The sequence below is a fragment of the Rhinopithecus roxellana genome, chromosome 4, assembly GCF_007565055.1.
Source record: "Rhinopithecus roxellana isolate Shanxi Qingling chromosome 4, ASM756505v1, whole genome shotgun sequence".
Classification (NCBI taxonomy): Eukaryota; Metazoa; Chordata; class Mammalia; order Primates; family Cercopithecidae; genus Rhinopithecus; species Rhinopithecus roxellana.
The window spans coordinates 72,694,865-72,720,296 of record NC_044552.1 but is presented as its reverse complement, the minus strand read 5'-3'; the positions used below and the strand labels follow the sequence as shown (position 1 = coordinate 72,720,296).

Genomic DNA, 25,432 nt, shown 5'->3' with positions numbered 1-25,432 from the left:
TTTTCTTTTCTTTTTTCTTTTTTCTTTTTTTTTTTTTTAGACGGAATCTTGCTCTGCCACCCAGGCTGGAGTGCAGTGGCACAATCTCGGCTCACTGCAACCTCTGCCTCCTGGGTTCAAGTGATTCTCCAGCCTCAACATCCTGAGTAGCTGGGGCAAGAGGCGTGCACCACCATGCCTGGCTAATTTTTGTATTTTTAGTAGAAACAGGGTTTCACCATGTTGGCCAGGCTGGTCTCGAACTCCTGACCTCAAGTGATCTGCCTGCCTCAGCCTCAAAAACTGCTGGGATTACAGGCATGAGCCACTGCACCTGGCCCCAAAGTTAATTTTCAATGGTAAACATTAAAATGAAAATAAGAAACTTCTTTTGAGAGATGTCTGTTCATGTCCTTTGCCCACTTTTTCATGGAATTATTTTTTTCGTTTGTTTTGCAATTGAGTTGTTTGAGTTCCTTGTATATTCTGGATATTAGTCACTTGACGGATAAATAGTTTACAAATATTTTCTCCCATTCAACAGGTTGTCTCTTCACTCTGTTGATCGTTTCTTTTGCTGTGCAGAAGCTTTTTGGTTTCATACAGTCCCATTTGTCTATTTTTCTTTTGAATAAATATATGAAAAACTGCTCAGCCTCACTAATCATCAGGAAAATGTATATCAAAACCAAAATGAGACATTATCTTATCGCAGTTAGAATGGCTATTATTAAAAAGACAAAAAATATCAGATACCGGCAAGGATTTGGAGAAGAGGGAACTTTTACACACTGATTATGGGGATGTAAATTAGTACAGCCATTATGGAAGACGGTATGGAGACTTTTCAAAAGACTGAAAATAGGACTACCATACAATCCAGCAATCCTACTTCTGGGTATATATCCAAAGGAAGGGAAAGCAGTATATCAAAGGGATGCCTGCACCCCCATGTTTATTGCAGCACTATTCACAATAACAAAGATATGGAGTCAAGCTAAGTGTCCATTAGTGATAAATAGATAAAGAAAATGTGGCATGTATACACAATGGAATACTATTTGGCCATAAAAAAAAAAGAATAAAATCCTGTCATTTGCAGCAACATGTTTGGAACTGGAGGTCAGTATGTTAAATGAAACAAGTCAGACGCAGAAAGACAAATATTGCATCTTCTCACTCATATGCTGGAGCTAAAAAGTTGACCTCATGGAGGTAGAGAGAGTAGAATGATGTAACGTTATCAGAGGCTGGGAAGGGTGTCTGAGGGGAAGTGAAGAGAGGTTGTTTAAAGGGTACAAACATACAGTTAGATAAAAGTGTTACCAGTGCAGGGGCATCCAGGTTCTTGGCACCTTTAACAAAGAATTGGACAAAATGCACAAACAAAGCAAGGAAAGAATGAAGCAACAAAAGCAGAGATTTATTGAAAATGAAAGTACACTCCACAGTGTGGGAACAGGCCGGAGCATAGGGGTTCAAGGGCCCTGTTGCAGAATTTTTGAGGGTTTAAATACCCTCTAGAGGTTTACATTGGTTACTTGTGTACACCCTATGTAAATGAAGAGGATGAAGTAAAGTTACAAAGTCATTTACTGGGCATATGCCCTTTGGAGAGGAAATACCCTGTCATAGCTGAAGTGTGAATTGGCCTCATGTTCCCTGCCTCCAGAGCCTATTTTCCTCCCTCAGAAGGAATAAGTTCCAATATTTGAAAGCAGAGTAGGGTGACTACAGTTAACAACCATAAATTTTATATTTCAAAATAACTAGAAGAGAGGACTGGAAATGTTCCCAAAACATAGACATGATCAATGCTCGAGGTGATGGATACTCTAAAGGCCCTGACTTGATTACTGCGCATGCTATGCCTGTAACAAAATATCACATGTACCCCATTAATTTGTACAAATATTGTGTGTCAACAAAAATATTTTAAAATAGGAAACTACCTTTTTACATGTAATAATCTAAACTCTCCCTGCAGAGCTATCTTATCCAACAGCTCTGAAGTATAAGGAAAGCAAAAAGGAATTTAGAAACTTTCCCTCAAAACTCCTAAGTTTTATTTTACTCAGTTATACCCTTTAAATGAAATTATCCCAGGGTGTAAAATATTAAGTAAAATACAGAGGCAATTTGGAGCAAGAAAATAGGAGCAACTTGCACGTGGTACTATGCCACTTTTTATGACCCACTTTCAGACATTTTTAATGTGACATAAAATAAATTCTGCTGTCACAACTTCCCATCCTCCCTCCAATCTTGAAGCATAGCTGGTGGGCTTCCAGAAAGGGAGCTCTGCTCATCAATTGGCTGAGTATCTCATCTTCTAATCCACAGCCTCCACATTTTCATCACAGCATAACCAGCTTCCCTTTCTAGTCTCTCCTCTCAAGCGATCTTCTACACGGCAAGTATGTATTGTGTGCCTAGTATGTGCCAAGCTCCACCAATATACACCATTGCTCTTCATTTAACCCATATGAGAATGTTTCCCTATCTTTAAACTCTTATTTTGTTTTTTAAAGAATAAAATCCACAATGACTGGTAATTCTTGTTTGTTATAGTTTGACAGTGATGATGATTCTTTCTACATTGGAATCTTTGGGTAGGTCTCCACATCGCCCAGATGTCTGCCCCTAACCCTGACCACCCAGGATTCTAGCTCGTGGTTGTCGTACCTGGGCCTGAATGTAGACTCTAGAGGTGATGAAACCTACAGGTGAGGAGGAAGCATGTGACATGGAGACAATCAATGTCACATTAGGGTCCCCAGTGCTGTTTGTAAAAGACTTAAAGACTTCAGTGGTCTAGCCTGAGAATCTACATTGCCCTTACAAAGAGTCTATGGAACAGGATGTTCCCAACAAAAATAATTTCCTCCTGTCTTCTTTTTCTTGAGCTATATATCATTTGTAAGTTCGGAACTGTTTTTATGTAAGTACTGGTATATTTGGTGAAATAGTCCCATTACTTTGTAGCCATCCTTTTACAAAAAAGCTCACTTAATCCATTTGTACATCTAGGTCATTTTCAACCTGAATAACTGGATATAAATTTTTCTCAGTTTTGACAAAATGACATAGTTTTTTATGAGTTCCCTTTAGTTCCTTTTAAAAATATAACTAGATACAGATTTATCATTGGTATAAAACACACAAATCTAACAATAGCCATTATTGGTATTGGTTTACACATCATAACCGTGCATAAAATTTCTAACATATGGCCAGGTGCAGCAGCTCACACCTGTAATCCCAGCACTTTGGGAGGCCAAGGCAGGTGGATCGCTTGAGCTCAGGAGTTCAAGACCAACCTGGGCAGCATGGCAAAACCTTGTCTCTACCAAAAATACAAAAAATTAGCCGGGTGTGGTGGGTGTGTGCCTGTGGTCCCAGCTACTTGGGAAACTACAGTGGGAGGATCACTTGAGCCTTGGAGGCAGGAGCTGCAGTGAGCCGTGATCATGCCACTGCACTCCAGCCTGGGCGACAGAGTGAGATCCCCTTTCAAGGGAAAAAAAAAAAATCTAACATACTCTCTCTCTCTTTTTTTTTTGCGGCACACAGTAATATTCTTCTCTCTTTATACTAAGGATCCTCTTAGTCTAGCTGGAAATCACTGGTTTCACCAAGAGGATCATCCACATGCTGAGAATGGGGGCTTCCAACTTGCTACCGGCAGAACGGGAGGGAAAGTGCCTCTGACCAAGGAGATCTCAGTGATCTGTACATGCCTTCAGTTACACAACAGACAGATCCGTCTGAAATAATGACAGGAAGCAAAGCATGGCACCTGTTATACACTGCAACCATCTCCAACTTTGTATTGCTGAAAAGGTCTGAGCTGCCTGAAGCAGTGTTTGTGTTTTCTTCTGCTGTAAAAAATGTACTCACCCTAAGGAGTAGAGGCGGCACTGCTTGTTGCGGATTTGATGAGCTAAATTGAACCTGTCGTCAAGACACACTGACCAGGGCTTGTGTGTAGGACTAGAGTCAGTAGCCAGGCTGTCTGTATTCATGTGATTGCATGCAATCTGTAAAGATTGGAAATCAATGTGAATAATTTGAAATGTTGGATGATAAATAGCAGGTAGGGACTTATTGCTTCCCCATCCCTGAAAACCATAACAGGAAGTTATATCCTCCTCCACTGCTAACTACTCCCCTCCCCAGGGAACCACAAGACTGCTATAAAGTGTCTGGAGGAATTTCAATTACCAGATAATAAGTAATCTCATGGAGAATATATGCAGGTTTGGAGAGAATTTAAGAGCTGCTGTAGCCATGTGCACAGGGTGTGCAGGGCAGAACAAATCAGGAGCAAAATGTGGGAGAAGCGGCGGTGTCAGGAAGGCTTTGTAGAGGGGTGCTAGTCCTGGAGGATGAACCGAGAGACTTGGACCAAGAAGGGCATTCCAGATACAGAGAACAGTGCTCACCATGCAACCAGACACAGAGAACAGTGCTCACTATGCAACCAGACACAGAGAACAGTGCTCACCATGCACACACGTCTTCGTTACCCACAGAGGGCCTACTATAAGATGTGAGGCACAATCATAGGCATAGATCTCAGAAGCATACTCCCAAGATTAGTTATCTCTTATTTCAGGCAGATAAGGTGGGGCCACTGAGGTCCACAAAGGTGGCAGGTGTTATCCAAGGTAAACAGCTGATCACGGGTCAAGTGAAATTAATAGGCAGTCCCTGCTGATAAGGCAGTGTTCTTTGTGATACACTGCTGGAATGTGCTTCCTCCTGGGGGAGAAGGGCAACAGCCCCAGGCAGGAGGCTCTTCCTGAGCTAACAGAAGCACTTTTCTTAACTCATCCATCAAAATTAGATAAGAAAACCAAAGGGAACGTGTGTATAAGTCAAGCAGAAGCAAGTCTCTAACTTCAACTGCACACAAAGCAAATATACTTCATAAGTGATTCTGACTTGTGTTTGAGGCTAGTACATTTCACACAGCTGAGGCTGCTGAAACCAAAGAAAATAAGGAAAACAAGTCCTGTGGCCAAGATATTTACCTTACTGAGCAACAGTATTTTCCCCCAATCCCTTAAAACTCTCATAGTCATCATGATGCTCCATGAATGCAGCAGCTTTTGCTGTCACAGCATAGACCACAGACCGCTCCAGATGCAAAGAATGTTTTGAGATTCATTGCTTTCATCCATTGGAAAACATTAACAGCAAGGAATTTTCTTCCTAAGAAGATATTCTAGGGCCAGGCATAGTGGCTCATGCCTATAATCCCAACAGTTTGGGAGGCCGAGACAGGAGGATCGCTTGAACCCAGGAGCTCAAGACCAGTCTGGGAAACATGGCAAAACTCCATCTCCACAAAAAATGCAAATATTAGCCGAGCATGGTGGCATGCGCCTGTAGTCCCAGCTATTCAGGGGGGCTGATTAATTGAGCCTGGGAGGTTGAGGCTGCAGTGAGCCATGATTGTGCCTCTGCACTCCAGCCTGGGCAACAGAGCGAGACCAGATCCTGTCTCAAAAAAAAAAAAAAAAAAAAAAAAAAAAAGAAAAGAAAAAAAGATATTCTAGATTTGGCCAATCCTTTAACTGATTTTCCAAAATTTTAATGTAAAAAGAGCATATTAAGTGGAGCCTATTTAACTAATATGACATCTCCATTACTCTTCCTATCCCCTCTGGCTGGCCTGGCAAAATCATCCTGCACTATTTATCAGTGAATGTGTCTTCTGCTAGGATTTGGACATCTCAGAGGAAAGCTGAAAAAGTGAAACCCCTATATATCTTTTCCCTGAATCCAGTATTTTTCTACTTCTCGATCTTCAACAACTGTTTAAAGGACAAAATAACTGGAGAAAATGGAATTGAATCTTTTCTCAAGCAACAGCTACAGAATACATTTATTAACTGGGTGCGTCAACATGTTAATTTGATAATTCATCTCCTACTATTCTCCCACAGATAAATGGAAATTATGTCTCTGCCTGCCCACCTTCTATTCCCCACCCACTCACCTAAGGGAAGAGAAGTTGCTAATCTACTTAGTCAGAATTCAGTGTGTTCATTGGACCCTGTTCTGCTAGTGGGCAGATTACTGTGCCTTAAACATGGGTGCCTTCCTGGGCCCCACCTCCAGTGGGAAACTAGTTAGTCCAGGGCAGCTGTGTGTGCCCCCAAAGCATGCCTGGACCTTATAAGCCTGAGCCATCTGCTTGAGGGAAGACTCCTGGGATACTTTTATTAAAGTGGCATGATGATCCCCATTTGCTATTGTTCTTTGTATACATGTCTCCATAATGACAGATGAAGATGTGATGTTTGTAGGTCCCTGCTCCTCATTCCCTCCTAATGCCATCCAAACCTAGCTCTGACCTTTCCCACGGTGTTTCTCAATGTGTGGTCTGCCTACATCAGAATCACCTGGGAGGTACTTAAAATGCAGATTCCTGTGCCTCCCTCCAGATCTACAAACTCACAACCTTTGAGGCTGATACCTGAGAATATGCATTTTAATAAGCTCCCCCTGGGAAATTTTTATGCAGATGACCTTTTGAGTTTACTGGAGGCCTTTTGTAAAGCCCCAGTGAAAGGTTCCAGCAAGTCGCATCTCTGCCTTAACAAATTAAAAGAGGCTACACTTGGGCCAGAACTTTAAACTGAAAACAGCAGCCCCTCTGACCTCTACCCCTAACAACGGACTGAAGGGGTTGGCACTGACAGTTAGCCAGAGGCCTCCAAAAGTCAGGTAGGCATTGAAGATCCATAGTCAGAGCTTTCAGATCCAGCTGCTCCTCCTTTGCTAAAGTCAGGAACTAGGGTTTTATTTTATTAAAGATGACACTTTGTCTACTTTAAGCATTTCTTCTTATTCTACAGATTTCATCTTGGATAGATATATCTCCATTGACGAGACATTCTTTTTCATTCACTCCCCCTGATAACATCCCCTCTTCCTTTCTTAGCTCAGAAATAAAACACAAGGGCCAGGAGCGGTGGCTCACACCTGTATTCCCAGTACTTTGGGAGGCTGAGGCAGGTGGATCACAAGGTCAGGGGTTTGAGACCAGCCTGGTCAGCATGGTGAAACCCTATCTTTACTAAAAAAAAATACAAAAGTTAACCAGACATACTGGTGTGCACCTGTAATCCCAGCTACTCGGGAGGCTGAGGCAGCAGAATTGCTTGAACCTGGGAGGCAGAGGTTGCAGTGAGCCGAGATTGTGCCACTGCACTTCAGCCTGGGCAATAGAGCAAGACTCCACCTCAAAAAAAAAAAAAAAAAAAAAAGAAAGAAGGAAAGAAAAGAAATAAAACACAAGAATTACTCAATTTTAACCATTTATTAACCATCTCATTAACAGACATTAGCTTTTGTGAACAACTGAAAGTTCTCCATAAACTTCTGCTCCTAAAAATTAATTAAGTATTGATTTTTCACCCTTCCTAGTTAAGATTTATGGCCAGGGTTTCAATAAACTCTCTTGTAAGCAAAATAAGTGAGGGCAGTATCTTCTAGCTAACTTCCAGCTCAACTAATTATGTTCTCTGTCTCTCTAATTCCCCTTGTAATTTTAGCCAAATAAAGCAAATTAGGCCTAGACAAAGGAAAACAGACTCCAGGAAAAAATATTTTGTGAAATGTTTTTTAATTATTTAACTTAAAGGGATCTAATTTATTTTCATTTCATTTTGTATCCCAAAAGCTTGACTGGTATTTCTGCCAACCCATAAGTAGAATCTGGCAAAGGAAACCCTTAAAATTTTGGAACTTAAGAATCACTTCAATGATCTTCTGCATGTTTACAAAACGATCAACTCCACACTGTATGGTTATACAGTACCATTATTTTTGAAACGCTCACAGGCAGAATTATGTGCTTATTGTTTTCATCCCGGTGTGTGTGTGTGTGTGTGTGTGTGTGTGTGTGTAGCAGTAAATACAACAGATACTATTGTATTGTTGTAAAGTTATATTCTGAATATCCAGAGCATGGGTTCTTATTCTTAGGTTATTCTTACAAATTGATAGATGGGTAGACAACTAGGTAGAGAGGTAGAGATGGATGGATAGATGGATAGGTGGATAGACAGGTAGGTAGATAGATAGGTAGGTAGGTAGATAGATAGATAGATAGATAGATAGATAGACGATAGACAGAAAAACAGGCTTTAAAACATATTTTATTTTTTCTTTTTAAAAACAGCCACTGTTGCTTAGATTAATTTTATACTGCAAGGCATGCTTCCTGGAGGCATATGGTTTGGGGGATGCCATGAAAAGCTGAATCTGGAGACTTCCCTTAGAACAGAGCACTGTATTTATGATTTAACTATTTCTTGTTAGCAGCAGACAATGTACCGTGGACTGCAGAACTCTGCCATGTATCATGGTCTTTCATATTGAAAACAAAAACAAAAAGTACCTAATTAAACTGAGCTTGATGTTCTGCATACTCTACGCAAACACCATATCCTCTGGAATTTCATTTAAAAATGCATGGCCCCAACCATGCCTCCAGGACCACAATGCACAAGTCTAGCGGTGCCATGCCGATTGCTGTCTCATGCCATGCTGTCCTATGCCCTATGCCTCTGCTCCCGGGCTCCCTCGGCCTAGGAAGCTTTCCCCACCCATCTGTCTGCCCCCTGTTAGAGAACACACAACTCTCTTGCACCCTAACTATTTACCAGTGTGGGGGGTGTTTTATTGAGGCTTAATATCCCAAGGCCCAGCACAGTGCCAGCCATAAAGCAGGTGTTCAACAAATACCCTCTGGATTGAGGAAAGGATACATCAACGATGCACATACCAAATGCCAGCCTTGCTGCACAAGCTTGAGCACAGATTTGAGGGAAGCATATTTCTTAATGTTAAAAAAGCAGCATAAGAGGATGGGGGTAGAATTCGCATTAGTACTTTCAGAGCTTTTTTTTTTTTTCCTTGCCCATTATGACTCACTTCTGCTAACTGAAGTTTTTAGGTAACAGTGACTCTAATATTCTGCTAGTTTTGTAGGCTTTCATTGTCAAGATGAGTTCTAAATGAGGCATAAGCCACAAAAGCAACCATAAAGCTTTGCATTACATACAGAGGGGTAGGGAGCATTGGTTAGTAAAGGATTCTGATTAAGAACCATTTAGTGTCATCTCTGGTGACTCCCATCTGCTGGTCTTCTAGTAACCCGGAAGTACATCAAAGCACAGAACCTCATTTGGCTAAAATGGCCCCGCATTAAAAACCATTGTGAGGTCGGGAACTTTACATCATTCTTCTGGAGGACAAAAATCCTTCTAGTGAGCTTCAACAACAAATTCTCTATTATTGCTCATCAAGCTGAATAATAATTATACATCCAGTTATCTACCTTCACAACCAGTTGGTTAGATCCTTAAGGGCAGAGACTATAACCTCAGGGCCCAGAACAGTTCCTGGTACCTTGTAGGCACTCAAAAATACCTGGTTAATAACCATTCTATACTACTCTGTGCACAGTCCAAGCTCACAGAACTGGGAGGGACCTTAGAAATAATTTTGATACAATCTCTTCCATTTCAGGATCAGAACAAGGAGAGCCAGAGAAGCAAAGTAAAGTACCCAGGTTTACAAGATCAGACTACGGAGGATGCCTTAAAAAAAAAAATTGTGTCCAGGCACAGTGGCTCACATCTGTAATCGCAGCACTTTGGCAGGCTGGGGTGGGTGGATCTCCTGAGGTCAGGAGTTCAAAACCAGCCTGGCCAATATGGCGAAACTCTGTCTCTACTAAAAATACAAAAATTAGTCAGGCATGGTGACAAGTTCCTGTAATCCCAGCTACTTGGGAGGCTGAGGCAGGAGAATCACTTGAACCCGGGAGGCAGAGGTTGCAGTGAGCTGAGATTGTGCCACTGCACTCCAGCCTGGGCGACAGAGGGAGACTCCGTCTCTAAAAAAAAAAAAAGAAAGAAAAAGAAAGAAAAAAAACAAGATTTTTTCTCCTCTCAGTCTGTAGTTTCTGGGAAAAATCCAAGAGGGATCTAAAAATGACCATTTCATGCCTCAATAGCTTCTTCTAAGCAAACAGGCCTTTTATAAGTTATGGAACATTAACATGAAATAAATATAGAATGGAATTTGGTAGCTTGTGTTATATAAATTTATTTTGGTGAGTGAAGCCCATAGTTCTCAAATTCAATTCATGAAATTAATACCTCTTATTTTCTTCTGGAGCCTTTAAGGGCTTTTGAAAATCACAGTTAAGAGGTCCAGATTCTTATCATTCATGTAAAATCAAACTACAAAACTAAAATTTCAGTATTTTAATTAAGTCTGCCGAAGTCCATCAAATTAATTTGCAGCAGCAAAATAAGATAAAATCATGAGAAGCAAAGGGACTAATTCAACATCCCATCACTCATGATTAATTCAACAAGCTTTTATGTCCATGTTTGGGTGACAAATACTAAAATTCCTATATTTGTCTCATTGCTTTATATGAGAAATGAGACTTTCTTTTACCCTTAAACTAACTAACCTCCTAAAGATCTAGAAATATATTCTTTCCTATGGAGGAAAATGCTTTGCTGCCAGAGAGGCTGGGGAGGAGAACAGGGATGTCAAGAGTGGGCTTGAGGGAGATTTTAAAAATCCAGGATCTGCCGTACAGCACCAGCCCCACTGTGCAGCTTCCTGAGTGAGACTCTCTGCAGCTCCCAGGCAGTCTGAGCTCCTGATTTGCTAGCACCTCTCAGTTGAGGGCTAAATTTCCCTTGGGCCTTGATTTCCTTTTCTGTCTCTCTTTCCCCCTGGGATGAGGCAACTTGAGAATGGAACCTCCTGATTAACATGTCAAGAGCCATAGACTCTCCTTAATGGACAGTCTCTTTGCCTGCTCGGGGCACTGGCTCAGCCTGGAGCTGGGCAGGAGCTGCCACAATGTGTTAAGTCACTAATAAAGGCCTGTGCTCAGTAATGATTTAAAGTGCTCTGAGATAGAGGGCCTTTGGATTCATTAACTCCTCAGCACACTGCCTGCAAAGCCTCCTCTGCTCTCTTGCCTAGCGCGTCCCTGGCTGCCAAGCATCTGTGGCAGAAGAGTGGAAAGGCAAGTTCCTCCAAATACAAAATGGTGCTTGAACCTCTAGATGATGGTTTTGTTTTGTGACATACTCGACTGCCTACTCACGGGGACCAATCTGTCATTTCAAATGGTTTTCCAAAGCAATTTTCTAAAGTGGATCTTTAAAACACTTTGGGATGAATCATTTAAACATTTCAGGTTGGTGACACTCTTGGAGGAAGGAACATGCCCTAGCAAATGGAACGCATCTTATCTGCCTCCAAGTGAGTGGATGAGTTTAAGCAACAACGCCTCTGAACACACTTCCCCATCAAGTCCTCATCAGGAGTCGCTGAGAACCTCCCCACCTCCTTCTTTCGAAAGAGGCAATCAGGATCTTTTGCATTCTTCTCTAACTCGTTTGAGCCTGAAACACAACCTGGGCAGTGCTGATATATCTCAGGAACCTCCAGGCTTCTTCATCCAGGGACTGAGCAGGGCCTGCCCAAGGCTGGAGATCTATATGCCACCGCGGACCCTGCAAGAGACAGAAAACATAGGTTGTGTGTAAGGAAGGAGGAACTGGGCGGGAGGAGAAGGACACAGTATCAGAGAGGAAGCAAGGCTGCTTTAGCTGTCGGCAAACCACACACGTGCACACAGGCAGCAGGGGGCTCTTTGGGAGCTGCTGTCATTAAGGCCACATCAGTCACAGGGAGACAAATGAGGCCTGAGACAGCCCAGCTCCCAGGTTAAGCAGGAGAATGCAAAGGCCCCGGGGACTGTCTGATTCTGCATTTATGATCAAAGGCAAACTCCATTTGACTCCATTGGGCTCTCCCTTAGCTGCAGCTTATTTTATTTGAGGCTGTGCTCCACTGGGAAGAGAAACTCCCTTATCAATGACAGTCTCCCAAAGCTTAAAGCTTCAAAAATATGTGCCTTTCTAAACAAAGCACCATAATGCTGGGGACTCGTCTTTGTTCTGGGCTTCCTCAGTGCAGGAAGATGGGACCACGGCCCTTGGCTGCTGCAACCCTGCACAGGCAGAGCGAGGACCCCAGAACTGTCAACACCAGGGCTGGGGAGGGTGGCTTTCTAGCACTGTGAGGCAGCCACCACCTGTTAGCAGAGGTTACGAGGTGCTCCCATGAACAGAGTGGTTAAGGATGACCCGCTCAGCTCCCTTTTGCAGCAAGAATGGGTGGATGAAGGGTTGGGGGAATGCAGTGGTCTGGAGGAAGCAAAAATGGGAGCCCCTCCAGTAAAAAGGGGGGCACTAGTCAGGAAATCCTTATTAGAGCTCAGAACTCCCTACCTACATTTGTCAGCACCAGGAGATGTCCAGGAGATTCGCTGCAATTCCCAGGGGTGGGGAGGGCTCGTGCGTGGTGGGGAAGGGCTGGGGAAAGGGAGAGCTCCAGCAGCTGGTGGGGTCAATGTCTAGCGCCAGGAAAGGCCTTGGGTGTCACAGCATAGGATTCCTGCAGTGTAGTGAGAATGGGCCCCTAAACCCTTTTTTTTTTTTTTTTTTTTTTGAGACGGAGTCTCGCTCAGTCACCCAGGCTGGAGTGCAGTGGCACGATCTCGGCTCACTGCAAGCTCCACCTCCTGGGTTCACGCCATTCTCCTGGCTCAGGCTCCCAAGTAGCTGGGACTACAGGTGCTGGCCACCATGCCGGGCTAATTTTTTATATTTTTAGTAGAGATGGGGTTTCACCATGTCAGCCACGATGGCCTCGATCTCCTGACCTCGTGATCCACCCGCCTCGGCCTCCCAAAGTGCTGGGATTACAGGCGTGAGCCACCGCGCCCAGCCCCCTAAACCCCTTTTTACAGTGAGGAAGTAGGCAGGGGAGGGTTCTGGGAGCAAGATACGTGCAGTCTTAGGAGGCCATGCTCAGTTTAATGCTCTGCTGATGCTGTCTCGAAATTCTTAGTAATTTTATTATTTTTTTATTACTGCTCCTTGCAGAGCAGGGCTAACTCACAGGCAGCGTGCCTAGAGTCAGTCAAAATTCTTAATAATTTTTGAACAAGAGGCCCTGCATTTCATTTTATACTGGGCCCACGAATCATGTCGCCAGTCTCCCCTGAGGGGCACCTTCTGGAAGAACAGCCTTTTCTTACAGCTCTTCTTGTTCTGTGCAGGCTGAGCAGGCAGAGACTCTAGTAAGAGAGCTGGAGAACATTCGTCATACATCTTCCCAGTTAATGCCTCCCACACCCTTATTTCTTTTCTCCTCTGAATTTGATGTTGATTATTATTTGGTCAAACAATATTTATTGAGCTTTAGCCACTCTGTGCCAGGCACTGGTAAATACACATATACACAGTGTTCTCCAGTCAGGTACTGTGGTGGGAACTGTCTGCACCCAAAAAAGAAACATCTAGACAGACCAGCCATGAGATGCTTTAGTACAAATGTGGTTTGTTGCCCCTAGATGGGGTGGCCTAGGTGACTCGGGGTTACACAGAAAACAAGGAAGTCATGGGGAACAAGGTTAGTCTGTGTGAAGCAGACAGTCTGGGTTTGGGGAAGAGGAATCCATTCTTACGTGGGGGTCTGAGATCAATGTGAGCACTTTGGAGTGATCAAGGGTTATTCAGTTTAGGCATTATGAGACACACACCATTGAAGGATCCCTATAGAGTCCACAGCCTCACATCCCCACAGCCTGTACTACCCTTGTAGGGGCTGAGCACCACACAGTCCCTCTAGGGTGAAGGAGGCCTCCCTGGTTTCCCGCAGGCTGCCTCTTTTTTCAGGAACCCACAGAGCAGGGCCAGCTGCATGGGCATGCAACCTGTGCAGGCTCTCCCAAGAAGCACTCATGGTCAGGAGGGGGAGACAGATATATACAAAACAACTTCTATAGTAAAATGCTAAAATATTCAGGAGAGTCATTCTCTTTAGGAAATTATTTGATTCTGAAATCATAAATTATCAACACATTTAAACACAAATGCTTCCAGTCCTGCTTGGTCACACTGACAGACTGAGTGCTTCCCAGGTCACTGCAGCAGCCAGCACAGCAACATGATGTCCCAAGAGCACTCAGCTAGGCCTGGGGTTTAAAACCTCCCATGTCACTGTCATGGACCACTCACAAGGGCCCCCAGCATCTGGTCCAGGAGTCCCTGGATGAAAACCATGGAGTGCACATGTTATGGTTTTCCTCAAAATGAGGAGTTGGCAAATCTTTTCTATAATGGGTCAAATAGCCAATGTTTTAGACTTTGCAGGCCACACAGTTTCTGTTGCAACTCCTTGCCTCCTGCTGTAGCTCAAGAGCAGCCATAGACAGTAAGTAAACAAATGGTTATGGCTGCCTTCCAATAAAGCTCCATTTACACAAACAGGCAGCAGGCTGGATTGGGCCTGCAAGCTGTAGTTTGCGGACTCCTGCTCCAGCTGATTCTAATTCAGAGGTAGGCTGGCCTAGAAGAGGAGGTTTACTGAAATAATGCAAGGGAGGCAGGCTATGATGTTGTTGGGGCTCAGAACATGATTCCCCAAAGTCTGGTGCTTTGGCATGGTGTGAACTTTAAAGTGCTATAAGACTTTCTCCTTAGCTCAGGTAAAATGGGGTCTTTGTCACATGACCATGAGAGATTGGGCTCACAGACACTTTGAAGGGTGAGAAAAATGGAATTTACTGGGCAAAAAGAAAGAAAAGGGAGCCGGGCGCGGTGGCTCAAGCCTGTAATCCCAGCACTTTGGGAGGCCAAGACGGGCGGATCACGAGGTCAGGAGATCGAGCCCATCCTGGCTAACACGGTGAAACCCCGTCTCTACTAAAAAATACAAAAAACTAGCCGGGCGAGGTGGCGGTGCCTGTAGTCCCAGCTACTCGGGAGGCTGAGGCAGGAGAATGGCGTAAACCCGGGAGGCGGAGCTTGCAGTGAGCTGAGATCCGGCCACTGCACTCCAGCCTGGGCGACAGAGCGAGACTCCGTCTCAAAAAAAAAAAAAAAAAAAAAGAAAGAAAAGGGAAACAGGGACTGTCAGCAAAGCAAAAGTTCTGCTAGCTGGCTTCCTGCCTCACAGATTGAATCTCAGGTTCCACCCCAGACCAACAGAGGCCAGGCTCCTCCCCACTGCAAACGACGCAAACTTCCCTGGGGGCTCTGGCCCAGTGTGCATTCCTCCCATTGCGAAGGCTGGTCAGTTTCTCCCAGGTCCCCTTTATACTTGGCTGTCTCAAAAGGACATTGGATGGGCCTCAAAGGCGAGTTCTCTCTGATCTTCTGTGGCCCTCCTGTCTCTCACTCCTCTTTCTTCCCCAGAGTGAGTTCTAGAAACCAGAATTACTCTTCTGTAAGGCAGGTGAGAGAAACTGGAGACCCTCTTCCCCAAAGCAAGCCATAAAATCTACAAAGGTCACTCTCTCCCTTCTCCCCGAATACCGTTGTTCCAGAGGGATCTTGCCCCACACCCAGGAGGAAGAAATGTTACACGGAGAGACCAAGAGGAAGCTGAACAGACAGGACTTGCTAGGGTTCCCCCATTAGCCTATTACCATTAGATCAGACCCTTTTGTCCAATCACACTACCATGTAGCTGTCCATCTTCATGGAACCTAAGCATTAAAACAGATCATTTTCCCTGCATCTCTGGGTCTTCATTTCTGAAGGCTTCCATGTCATGTAAAACTTTGATTAAATAAATTGGTTATGCTTTTCTCTCGTTCACCTGTCTTCTGTTAAAGGAGTGTTGGTCATATGCTTATGATGAGTGAGGAAAGGTATTATACCTTTTCACCCCTATGATGTCTAGATTATAATTAATGTTGTCATCTGGGTGACTTGGGCAATCAGTCAAGGTCCCAGCAGGATCCAGTGGGCTCATTCAAACGGGCTAATTTGAGAGAATTTAACAAAAAGACTATTTACAAAGGTGCGGGCAGGGCTTAAGGAAACCAATAAGGAATAAATAACGCAATACCTGTGTCTAGTAACACCAGAGAGCCCTTACAAGCCTAAGGGAACTATATGGAGAAGTCTGTAGTAGAGGAATACAGTCAATCCTATTACACACTTCACCCTAACTGTCTGCCCCACCCACCAATCTCCTGCCTCCTGTTGACCAAATTCAAAGGGAAGGCAGGGAAGAGTGAAGCTGTGCTTGATCCCTGCAGGTCAGCCTCCTGGGGTGGAGCAGAGTGGAGATTGGGCCAGGAGGGGCAAATGGAAGGCTTCTTGTTCCAGCATTCTTTGGAAAGAGGCAGTGAGACTTGACCAAGGAGTCATTCATTCATTCAGTGGGCATCTGTGCCACATGCCAGGCTCTGTGTTACAATTTAATATAGGCCACAGCTGTGTAAACCAATAAATGCCATAAAGGTTATAGGGGCTCTGACAGAGATCTCTACGGGGAACACTGGGAGCACAAAAAGGTGCAGCGCCTGAATATTACTCCAAAATAAATGCCTGAAAATACAAAGGCAGAGCGTGGGAGGCAGTCTCCACTGCTAGAAGCCCAAAAGCACATCAAAGTTCTTTTCAGCATTATTAAAGAGACACCTTAAACACAGTAGTAGCATTTAACCTGGGCTAACACACAAAAGTAACTTCACAGATCAATAATTTAGAATCCATATGGTAAATCAATATGGTGAAACTGTAGAATTATCTTAAGTGTCCGCAAATAGTATTCTTCTTGCCACCTAATATTTGTCATTTCCAACTGAGTGTTGACCACAAAGAAGCTAAGCACAGCAGCTGGAACAGTGAATAATGTTAAGTTGAGGAGTCTCAGATGGGCATATAATAGAAACACCGCAAACAGATGCCCTCAGAAGTGCTCTGGCTTAATGCTTTGGTTGAGCTGTTTAAAAAACATTTCACATAAAGCAATGTTCTTATTGGAATCAGTCTGACAGCAGTTTGTGATTATTTCCCCATGGAAACCACTAGCTTTTATCATCTCTTTCAATTATCATTGTCTTAATTCTCTAGTGTACAAATCAACATTTGTCCTTCCCAAATTCCCACAAAGAGAATTCTCTGAGCACCTTAAAACATCAATGGCAGGTTAAATAGAAAAGGACAAAAATCATCTTTTCCTTTTTAAAAGCTTTTTTTAATCAATGTGATTTTACTCCACACAATTCCCTAAATGCCAGGGTACATTAAATGCCTGTCATCCACATGCTTCAAATATCAAGTGGCCATAACAATGCCACCCTCATTGCTCCCAGGAGGTGGGAACGTGGATTCCCAGTCCTGCCTGCCACCTGTACTTCCTCTTCAGACAGGTAAAGGAGCAGTTTAAGCAGAGGTGGCTGGAAATACCATCATTTTGGATTGGTCTGTTTGTCTGTCCCCAGCAGGCCTGAGCTGAAATGTCAAATGGAGTATTACAATACACAGAAGCAGCTTTGTTCCCCAGCTCCGGCAGGAATGGGGACCCCCTCTATTTCTAACCACCAGGGCATTCATACAAAGAGGCCTGCCCCACCTCAGACAAGCATTTCTCAGGGCAGGCGTGGTCCTGATTTCCAAGGTAAGGAAGGAGCCTCCTTTCAGTTTTGCAAAGGCCTTATCTGGCACCTTGTCCACAAGATGCGCATTGAAAAGTGAGCAGGCTTCCTCTAATGAGAGGCAAATGTTTTCATTACTAGAAAAAAATTCCAAAAATTTAGATTAAGGACAGCAGAAGATTCCATACACAACTAGCTCATGTTATTTAGTGGCTATTTTGCAGATATCTGAGATTCTACTTTCCGAAGGGTAAAAAGTGATCACTGAGTCACTCAGTACATGGAGATAATGGATTTGACTCAAAAAGACTGCAACAAGCACAGCCATGAGGCTTTGGGATATTTTTATCATTTGTGATCTCAGCATAAAGTTTCGTTTCTTGAAAAAAAGAAAATGATTCTCTCAAGCCATGAAGCTGAATTCCAAGATTTTACTCCTAAAAGATAACGCCAAAAAAAAAAAAGCAATCTTTTAAAATTCTCCTTTGCTTACCAGCTTACACTTGTGCACATAATAGAAATATATTAATTCAAGACCATGAGCCTCAAGCAAAACTTGCAGCATTTAAAAATTTTACAGGAAAAAAAGCAGGCCCACTCATGACCTAGAAAAGAGAGCTATCGGTTCGGTGCTGTGCAAAAGCTTTGTTTTAAAATTGGAACAGCAGCTTCCTCCTTCACAGACCATATCCTCACACCCATGAATGACCTTAGGCAGCCCATGCAGAAATCACCAAAAAATAGTGCCACCATCAGTTTTACAAGCATATTTCTACATTTTTTGTATAAAATAAACCACAAGGATGCTTCTAATGCTCCATTCCTCTGTGTTTCAAGGCTACAATCCTTTGGAGGATGAAATTATATGATGACGAATGTCAATGATCAGTTTGTTTATCATGATAGATAACGGATAGAGTGTTTGGGATATTTTTTATAAAGTTTCAATACTCCCAAATGCATGTTCCCACCCCTAGTGAGCTCCTGAAGGGTTTCAAAACTAGCAGTTCTCTGCTGGGAAAGATGGCTAACCATCAATTCTGTGCATCACAGTTGTGTGCGTGGAAATGAACAAGGAACTAAGTTGTGAGTCCTTGACTCCAACTCAACAATAAAGTGTGTGTGTGTTGATGCGTTGATGATGGAAAAGCCTAAGCTTTCTGGGAGAAACAAATCCAAAACAAGTAAAATAGATTTATTTAGCAATTTTGCTGCAATTTTGTGCTAATTAAGAGCATCTGTTAGTGGGCAGGAAACAATGACTGAAGGAAATTGTTTATTCCTTTTTAGAGGGGGTGGGGATGGGAGTAGTTGGGGGAGGGAGAGGCACAAAATGGTATCTGGACAGAACATGACTCCAGCCCTGGCTGAAGCTGTGAGCACTGCTGTTACGTTTCTGTAACGCCCTCAGTGTGTGCCCAGCGCTTCTGAAGGCTGCGGGGGGAGTGCCAGGTGCAGCTCACGTGCCTTCCCCTCAGCATTCTCCTGTAATTGGACTGTTCCTCAGACCTGGCCCTGCTTCAGAAAGAGCAAGAATCAGTTATACATTGTGCAGTGATGTTTAAAATTCAGGTAACCCATGCAAAAATTTCATTTAAAAACAAAGGATGTCAGTTTCTGTTCTGGGTAACCATACTCCCACCCCGCGCCTCCCACGGAATGCAGCAGCAAAACCTGGACAGAATGCACAGAGCGGCTATTTGAGGAATCTGAAAAGTAAACAGTAGCGGGCAGATTGGAGAAGAAGACCAGAATTCAAAGTACCTCGAAACTAGGAGCCAGGTCGTCATTGCTTTTCCTTCTGGTATCCTGCCCACCCCTACTCTAGGCTGCCTGGCACCGGTGGTGGGCACTGGCGCAGCCAGGAAGCACCAGAAGCAGCCCTGCAGTTCAGGCTCCAGGAGGCAGGGCGTCTCCTGATGCTCAGGGAGAATAGAGGAAATCCCCACTTTTCCTCCTTTTTTTTTTCCTTTCTCCATTCTTGCATTCCCTCCCAAGTAATCCCACTAAGATGGTAGAAGCCACAGTGGGGGCCTGAAGGCACCCAGAACTCTGTGAAAATGGAAATTTCCCCTCCCATCTCAGGCAGTGGCCTCCAGAGAGTGGGGTGAATCCTCATTGACTATTTCTGTCTCTCTCTTCCCGCAGCTTGGCCTTGGACTCAGGCACAGTCACAGGAAGTGTGCAGCAGAGCACAGGCAAAGCAGGGGTAAAAGCTCAGATTTTCTGGCCATAGATTCAAAAACCGCAGGGAACTGGATAATACTGGGGAAACTGGGGAGAAGGAGTAGCTTGGGAAGGCAGCCCCATTAAAGAGTTTGTAAAGCACCTGGGCTCACTCTAGAACTGTACATGTGTGGATCTGATCCTGGCTGGTACAGCAAAGACTTTGAGAGCTGAGCTAAGAGACGGACCTCTGGAGCTAACCGACAGACCTCTGCCCAAGCCCCAGACTGGCTACTAGGTGGGATACACATAGGACAGAGGTGAAACCCCTACAAAGGCTTTGAAAACAGAGCTGACATGGAAATTACAACCCACAGGAGGTTGGTGGGAACTTGAGGCCTGGACCCAACCAAGATAACTGCCTGTTAAAACAAATATATCGACATTATCCAGTATTTAAACAAAAATCAGCCTTATAATATTCAAATTATCAGGATACGATCCCAAACTACTAAGCATATGAAGAATCAGGAAAATCCCAACTTACACGGGAAAAAGACAATTAACAGATGCCAATGTCGGCGTGATACAGGTGTTGAAATTTTTGGCAAAGACTTAAGAGCAACTATTACAAAATAATCCATGAAGTGAAGGTGGACATGTTTGAAACCAAGGACAAGATAGAAAGTCTCAGCAAAGAAATAAGAAGCATAGGGAACAAATGGGAATTCCAGAACGGAAAAATACAATAACTGAAATAAAATCTCAGGGGATGAATTAAATAGCAGAATGAATTTGATACAAGAAAGAGCCAGTGAACTTGAAGACAGATCAATAGAAAGTATCCAATGCGAACAACAGAGAGAAAAATTATTGTGGGCGAGGGGAAGGAGCCTTGGGAACCTGTGCAACAATACCAAGAGCTCTAACATTCATGTCACTGATAGTCCAGAGGAGGGGAAGAAAGAATGCAGTGCAGGAAAAAAAAAAAAAGAAATAATGAGGCCTGGCACAATGGCACATACCTGCAATCCCAGCACTTTGGGAGGCTGAGGCGGGCGGATCACTTGAGTTCAGGAGTTCAAGGCCAGCCTGGGCAACATGGTAAGACCCTGTCTCTACAAAAATACAAAAATTAGCTGGGCATGGTGGTAAATGCCTGTAATTCCAGCTACTCTGGTGGCTGAGGTGACAGGATTACTTGAGACTGGGAGGTCAAGGCTGCAGTGAGTCATGTTGTGCCACTGGATTCTAGCCTGGGTAACAAAGTGAGACCCTGCCTCAAAAAAAAAAAAAAAAAAAGAATAAGAAGAAGAATGACGGAAAGATCCCCATATATGATGGAAAATATAGCCTAAAGATTCAAGAAGCTGGCTGGGCACGGTGGCTTATACCTGTAAACCCAGCACTTTGGGAGGCCGAGGCGGGCGGATCACGAGGTCAGGAAATCGAGACCATCCTGGCTAGCACAGTGAAACCCTGACTCTACTAAAAATACAAAAAAATTAGCCGGGCATGGTGGTAGGCGCCTCTAGTCCCAGCTACTCGGGAGGCTGAGGCAGGAGAATGGTGTGAACCTGGGAGGAGGAGCTTGCAGTGAGCCGAGATCACCCCACTGCACTCCAGCCTGGGCGACAGAGCGGGGAGCTTTGCAAACCCCTCAGAGGAAAACTCGAAGAATTCCACACCCAGATGCATAATAAGCAAAGTGCTGGATATTAAAGACAATAACAACAACAACAACAACAAAACTGAGCCTCTGCTAATCTTGTGACAGACACAGTAGTGGGCCAGGGTCAAAATGGCAAGGTGAGAACGGGCAGAGCCAGCCCATCCCATAGGAGCCTCTTCCCCTGAGGCCCCCTTCCTGTTGAGACCCAGCTCTCCCTCTGCAAGCCCATCTGCTAAATGTCTCTGGCAGCAGACAGCCGGCATGCTGAAATTCAAATCCAGAGCGCCAATCTGCCGCCTCTGCAGCATGACACAGAGGGTAGGCTGGGAGGCAGGGGAGCCAGAAATCAAATCAGCTCTGACAAGAAAAAATGCACTATAATTCAAGCAGGCCCTGATAACTTTTAGGAAGGAATAAAAAACAAAAGACAAGAAGGAATAAACACTCAGCTCTGGATTTATCCTCTAAGTTAACTTGATAAGTTGGAAAGAGTGGCTAAACAAATTTGAGTTGGAGTTTGTTCTTAAACTGACATCTTTAAATTCACCACATTTTCCGTATAGGTCAAAATGGTTCAAATGTGAGCGAGACTGAAACACACCAGGGGATGGCTAAAATAATAAAACTTAATGTATTTTGGATTTTTATCATAGGCAGTTAAAAGAGAAGCCATATACCTAGAGTGGATCCAGTGAAAGCCAAAGGTTTTCACTTGTTTTCATGAGGTAGAAACTATACAGTGTCTGCATACATAGTACAGATTCAGATGTCAAATTATGGGTTTCATTGAGGTAGCACATCAACCCGGAAAGGAGGGACAAGTTTCAGTTTTCTTATGAAAGTAAGTGTATATAAGAATGTTTGGGCCAGGCACAGTCAGGCCTATAATCCTAGAGTTTTGGGAGGCTGAGGTGGGAGGATCACCTAAGGCTAGGAGTTCAAGACCAGCCTGGGCAACAAAGCAAGACCCTCATCTCTATGAAAAGTTACAAAATTAGCCAAGCGTGGTGGTACACGCCTGTAGTCCCGGCCGCTTGGGAGGCTGAGGTGGGAGGATCACTTGAGCCCAGGAATTCAAGGTTACAGTGAGCTATGGTCACACCACTGCACTCCAGCCTGGGCAACAGAAGGAGAATATTTTTCTAAAAAAAAAAAAAGAAAAGAAAGTGTGCCTAGGAAAGCAAAGGGAATTTAGAAAAACACTAACTATATTTGTAAGGATTATCTCTCTCTCTGCCTCTTCTTGTCTCTGTCTGTCTCTCTCACACACCCTGCCTCCACATGTATACACACCCTACTCAAAATACATAAGGTTACCTGGACTTTCTGAAACTTGGAATACTGAAAGTTTAACATCATCTGAATCAATACCAATCTGCTAGGTTCATCTACTTACTTCAGTCAGTTACCCTTCCCCCAAACATTTACCAGCCCTCAGACATTGGTGTATCCAGGAGGAAGGTCTACTGCACCCCTGTAAACCCATTTCAAAGATGCTTGGGATCCTGAGTTGCTGTTAAAACCAAAGGGAAATGGGGGTTGGCAGAGGGTGGGGAGGACATGAAAGCCACCAGTTTGCTCCAGTTAATGCCTCTTGCCTTGAAATTTTGCCTGTTGATGTCTGTAAACCATATTTTTATTTGAGATTTGTATTTTATTGGCATAATTTTCACTTGATTTTTATTTTATTTTATTATTATTTTTTTTTTTTTTGAGGGGAGTCTTGCTAGGGCTGGAGTGCAGTGACATGATCTCAGCTCACTACAATCTCCACCTCCCGTATTCAAGGGATTCTCCTGCCTCAGTTTTCCGAGTAGCTGGGATTACAGGTGTGCGCTAATTTTTGTATTTTTAGTAGAGATGGGGTTTCACCATGTTGGCCAGGCTGGTCTCAAACTACTGACCTCAAATGATCTGCCCACTTTGGCCTCCCGAAGTTCTGAGATTACAGGCATGAGCCACCACACCCAGCCTTGACTTTTAACCTATATTACTTTGAATACTTCTTTTGTATACAGCATTTGGTTGATTTAATTTTCTAAACTTTTCCCTTCAACAGTTATATTTCTTGATAACTGACACACTTGTGTATTTACATTACTTTGTTTATACTTTTATTTTGAGGCTTTTCTTTTTATTTTTCTCACCCACCCTCTACATGTTGTCATTCTCAGATTTTCTGTATTTCATCATTTTTAATAAGAGTAATTTAGAAGTTATATATTCTATTTTCATTTTAGAGTAGTGTGCTCTATAATAAATAAACAAGCCAGACAGAAAAAAAATTGGGAGAGGAATGGAGAAGAGAACAGGAAAATGGGAGCCTGAGAGAAAACAGAGGAAAGGGGGGGTCTTCCCACAACACCTGCACAGCAATCTCCATCTTCCCCACAAGAGAACCTGCAACCCAGGGGGTCTGCAGGGCTCCCCGCGGTCTCTTCAGTGGCTCTCAGCCCATTTCAGCCTCAACTTCATTCAAACCGGCGAAAGTGTTTCCACTCCAGGCTCTAAACCAGAAGTGATTTTTATCATGGAAAAGAATTAAAATGCCTCACCTAGTCAGCACTAGCCTCACCTAGTGCAGGGGAACAGGGATCGTGGCAGAAAGAATGCATCCCAGAGGCCACAGAGAACACCCAAAACACAGAGCAGCAGCATCCCACAGCCACCCCAAAGGCTGACAAGGAGACAGAGGCCACACGTGGCACAGGACATTGATGGGAAGCACAGCCTTTCTTGGAAACCAGTTGTAGACACTGGATGATGCTTGGATCCTCTCCTCTGAGACAGGACAAAAGCAAGCAGGACATAGCTCTGCCATGAGTAGGACAGCCCCAGGGGTTGGGGGATGGGGGACAGCAAAGCCACACACCATTTACCACATGGTTGAAGAGTAGCAGTGGTTTCCTCATGAGGCTATCACATCCCATTGAATATGTCATTGGTTGCACATAACAGTGCATGTATACATGTATGTATTTCTCAGTTCTCAGCATTCATTCATTCATTCATTAACTCTTTTGTCATTTTCATATCGTTCATGTTTCATACTGACCTATCCTACTGTCTTGCCCTTTGACAGTGATACAGTATTTGGTAGTCTCAGTAAATCCTACCTGACAATTAGAGATAACACTCTAGTTCCAGGACATTCCTTGCATGATTCTATAATTATAGAACATTTTTCTGTCTGAATGCACTATAAGTTATAGTAGTTGACAAGTTAGGAGAAGCCACATAAAAGCTTCTTTTGAATCTCTGGGAAGCTGCCACCAGGGCAGAACAAGGCAGGCAGAGTCGACTGGACTCCTCTGGAACCAAAAGTATTTCAACCTCAACCCTAAATGGAAGGAGAAAATCTGGTCTTTATTACAAAGTGGCCTTTTTCAGGGACATGAAGAATTGCTGAAGGAAGCAGGCTTTTTTGGAAGTTAATCGATTCTAATCGGGTCTGCTGCTGTGGAACTCTCTGGACTCAGGATTCTTTGGTGAATGGGAGCAAGAATCTCCAAGGTTAGAAGCGAAGCTGCCAAAGTGGCAACTGACCTCGGCCCAGACCCCTCTCCCCATTTCAGACTGGAAAAAATGAGAGTACAGGTGACAAACTGTACAACATAGCAGATCTAAGCTGATGAAATCTTGAATGTATTTCTTAATTGTATGAGAAATGACTAATATTCCCTTCATTAAAGTAAAACAACCTTCCGTCCATAAGTAAAAACTTAAAAAAAAAAAAGGAGTTACAGAATCCAAAAGACACAAACAATTTCAAGCTTTAAATTGTACTTGCTTTGTACTTGTAGGGAATCATTGTATTTTTTTTATGAAAAAAAAAATTTTAAGACTAGGGTCTCACTATATTGCCCAGCCTAGACTTGAACTCCTGGGCTCAAGTGATCCTCCTGCTCCAGCCTCCCAAGTAGCTGGGCCTACGCTGTACCTATTATACTGGTAGGGGGTCTTTGCATTAAAAGAGACCTTAACAATAATCAAGACTAGCTGCTTCATATTATAATTGAAGAAAATGAAGTTCAGAGAGGTGAAATGACATGACAAAGTCACCCAGATAGGAGGTGACAGCAATGGATTTTGGCCCA

At 43.7% G+C, this 25,432-nt stretch overlaps 1 protein-coding gene across 3 annotated transcripts in view; it reads right to left on the bottom strand.

Moving 5' to 3' along the window:
- The window catches only part of METTL24 (methyltransferase like 24), a 116,762-nt gene that overhangs the window by 68,386 nt on the left and 22,944 nt on the right, over positions 1–25,432 (bottom strand). The window contains exons 2-3 of one of the 3 annotated variants that reach the window (XM_030928137.1): positions 11,451–11,549; positions 3,880–4,019 (exon numbers count right to left, since the gene is read on the bottom strand). In XM_030928137.1, the coding sequence (XP_030783997.1) occupies positions 3,880–4,019; positions 11,451–11,549 (239 nt within the window). Of the gene's footprint in view, positions 1–3,879; positions 4,020–11,450; positions 11,550–19,261; positions 19,349–25,432 lie in introns of those variants that run through there. The other 2 variants (XM_030928139.1, XM_030928138.1) reach the window with 2 other exon arrangements.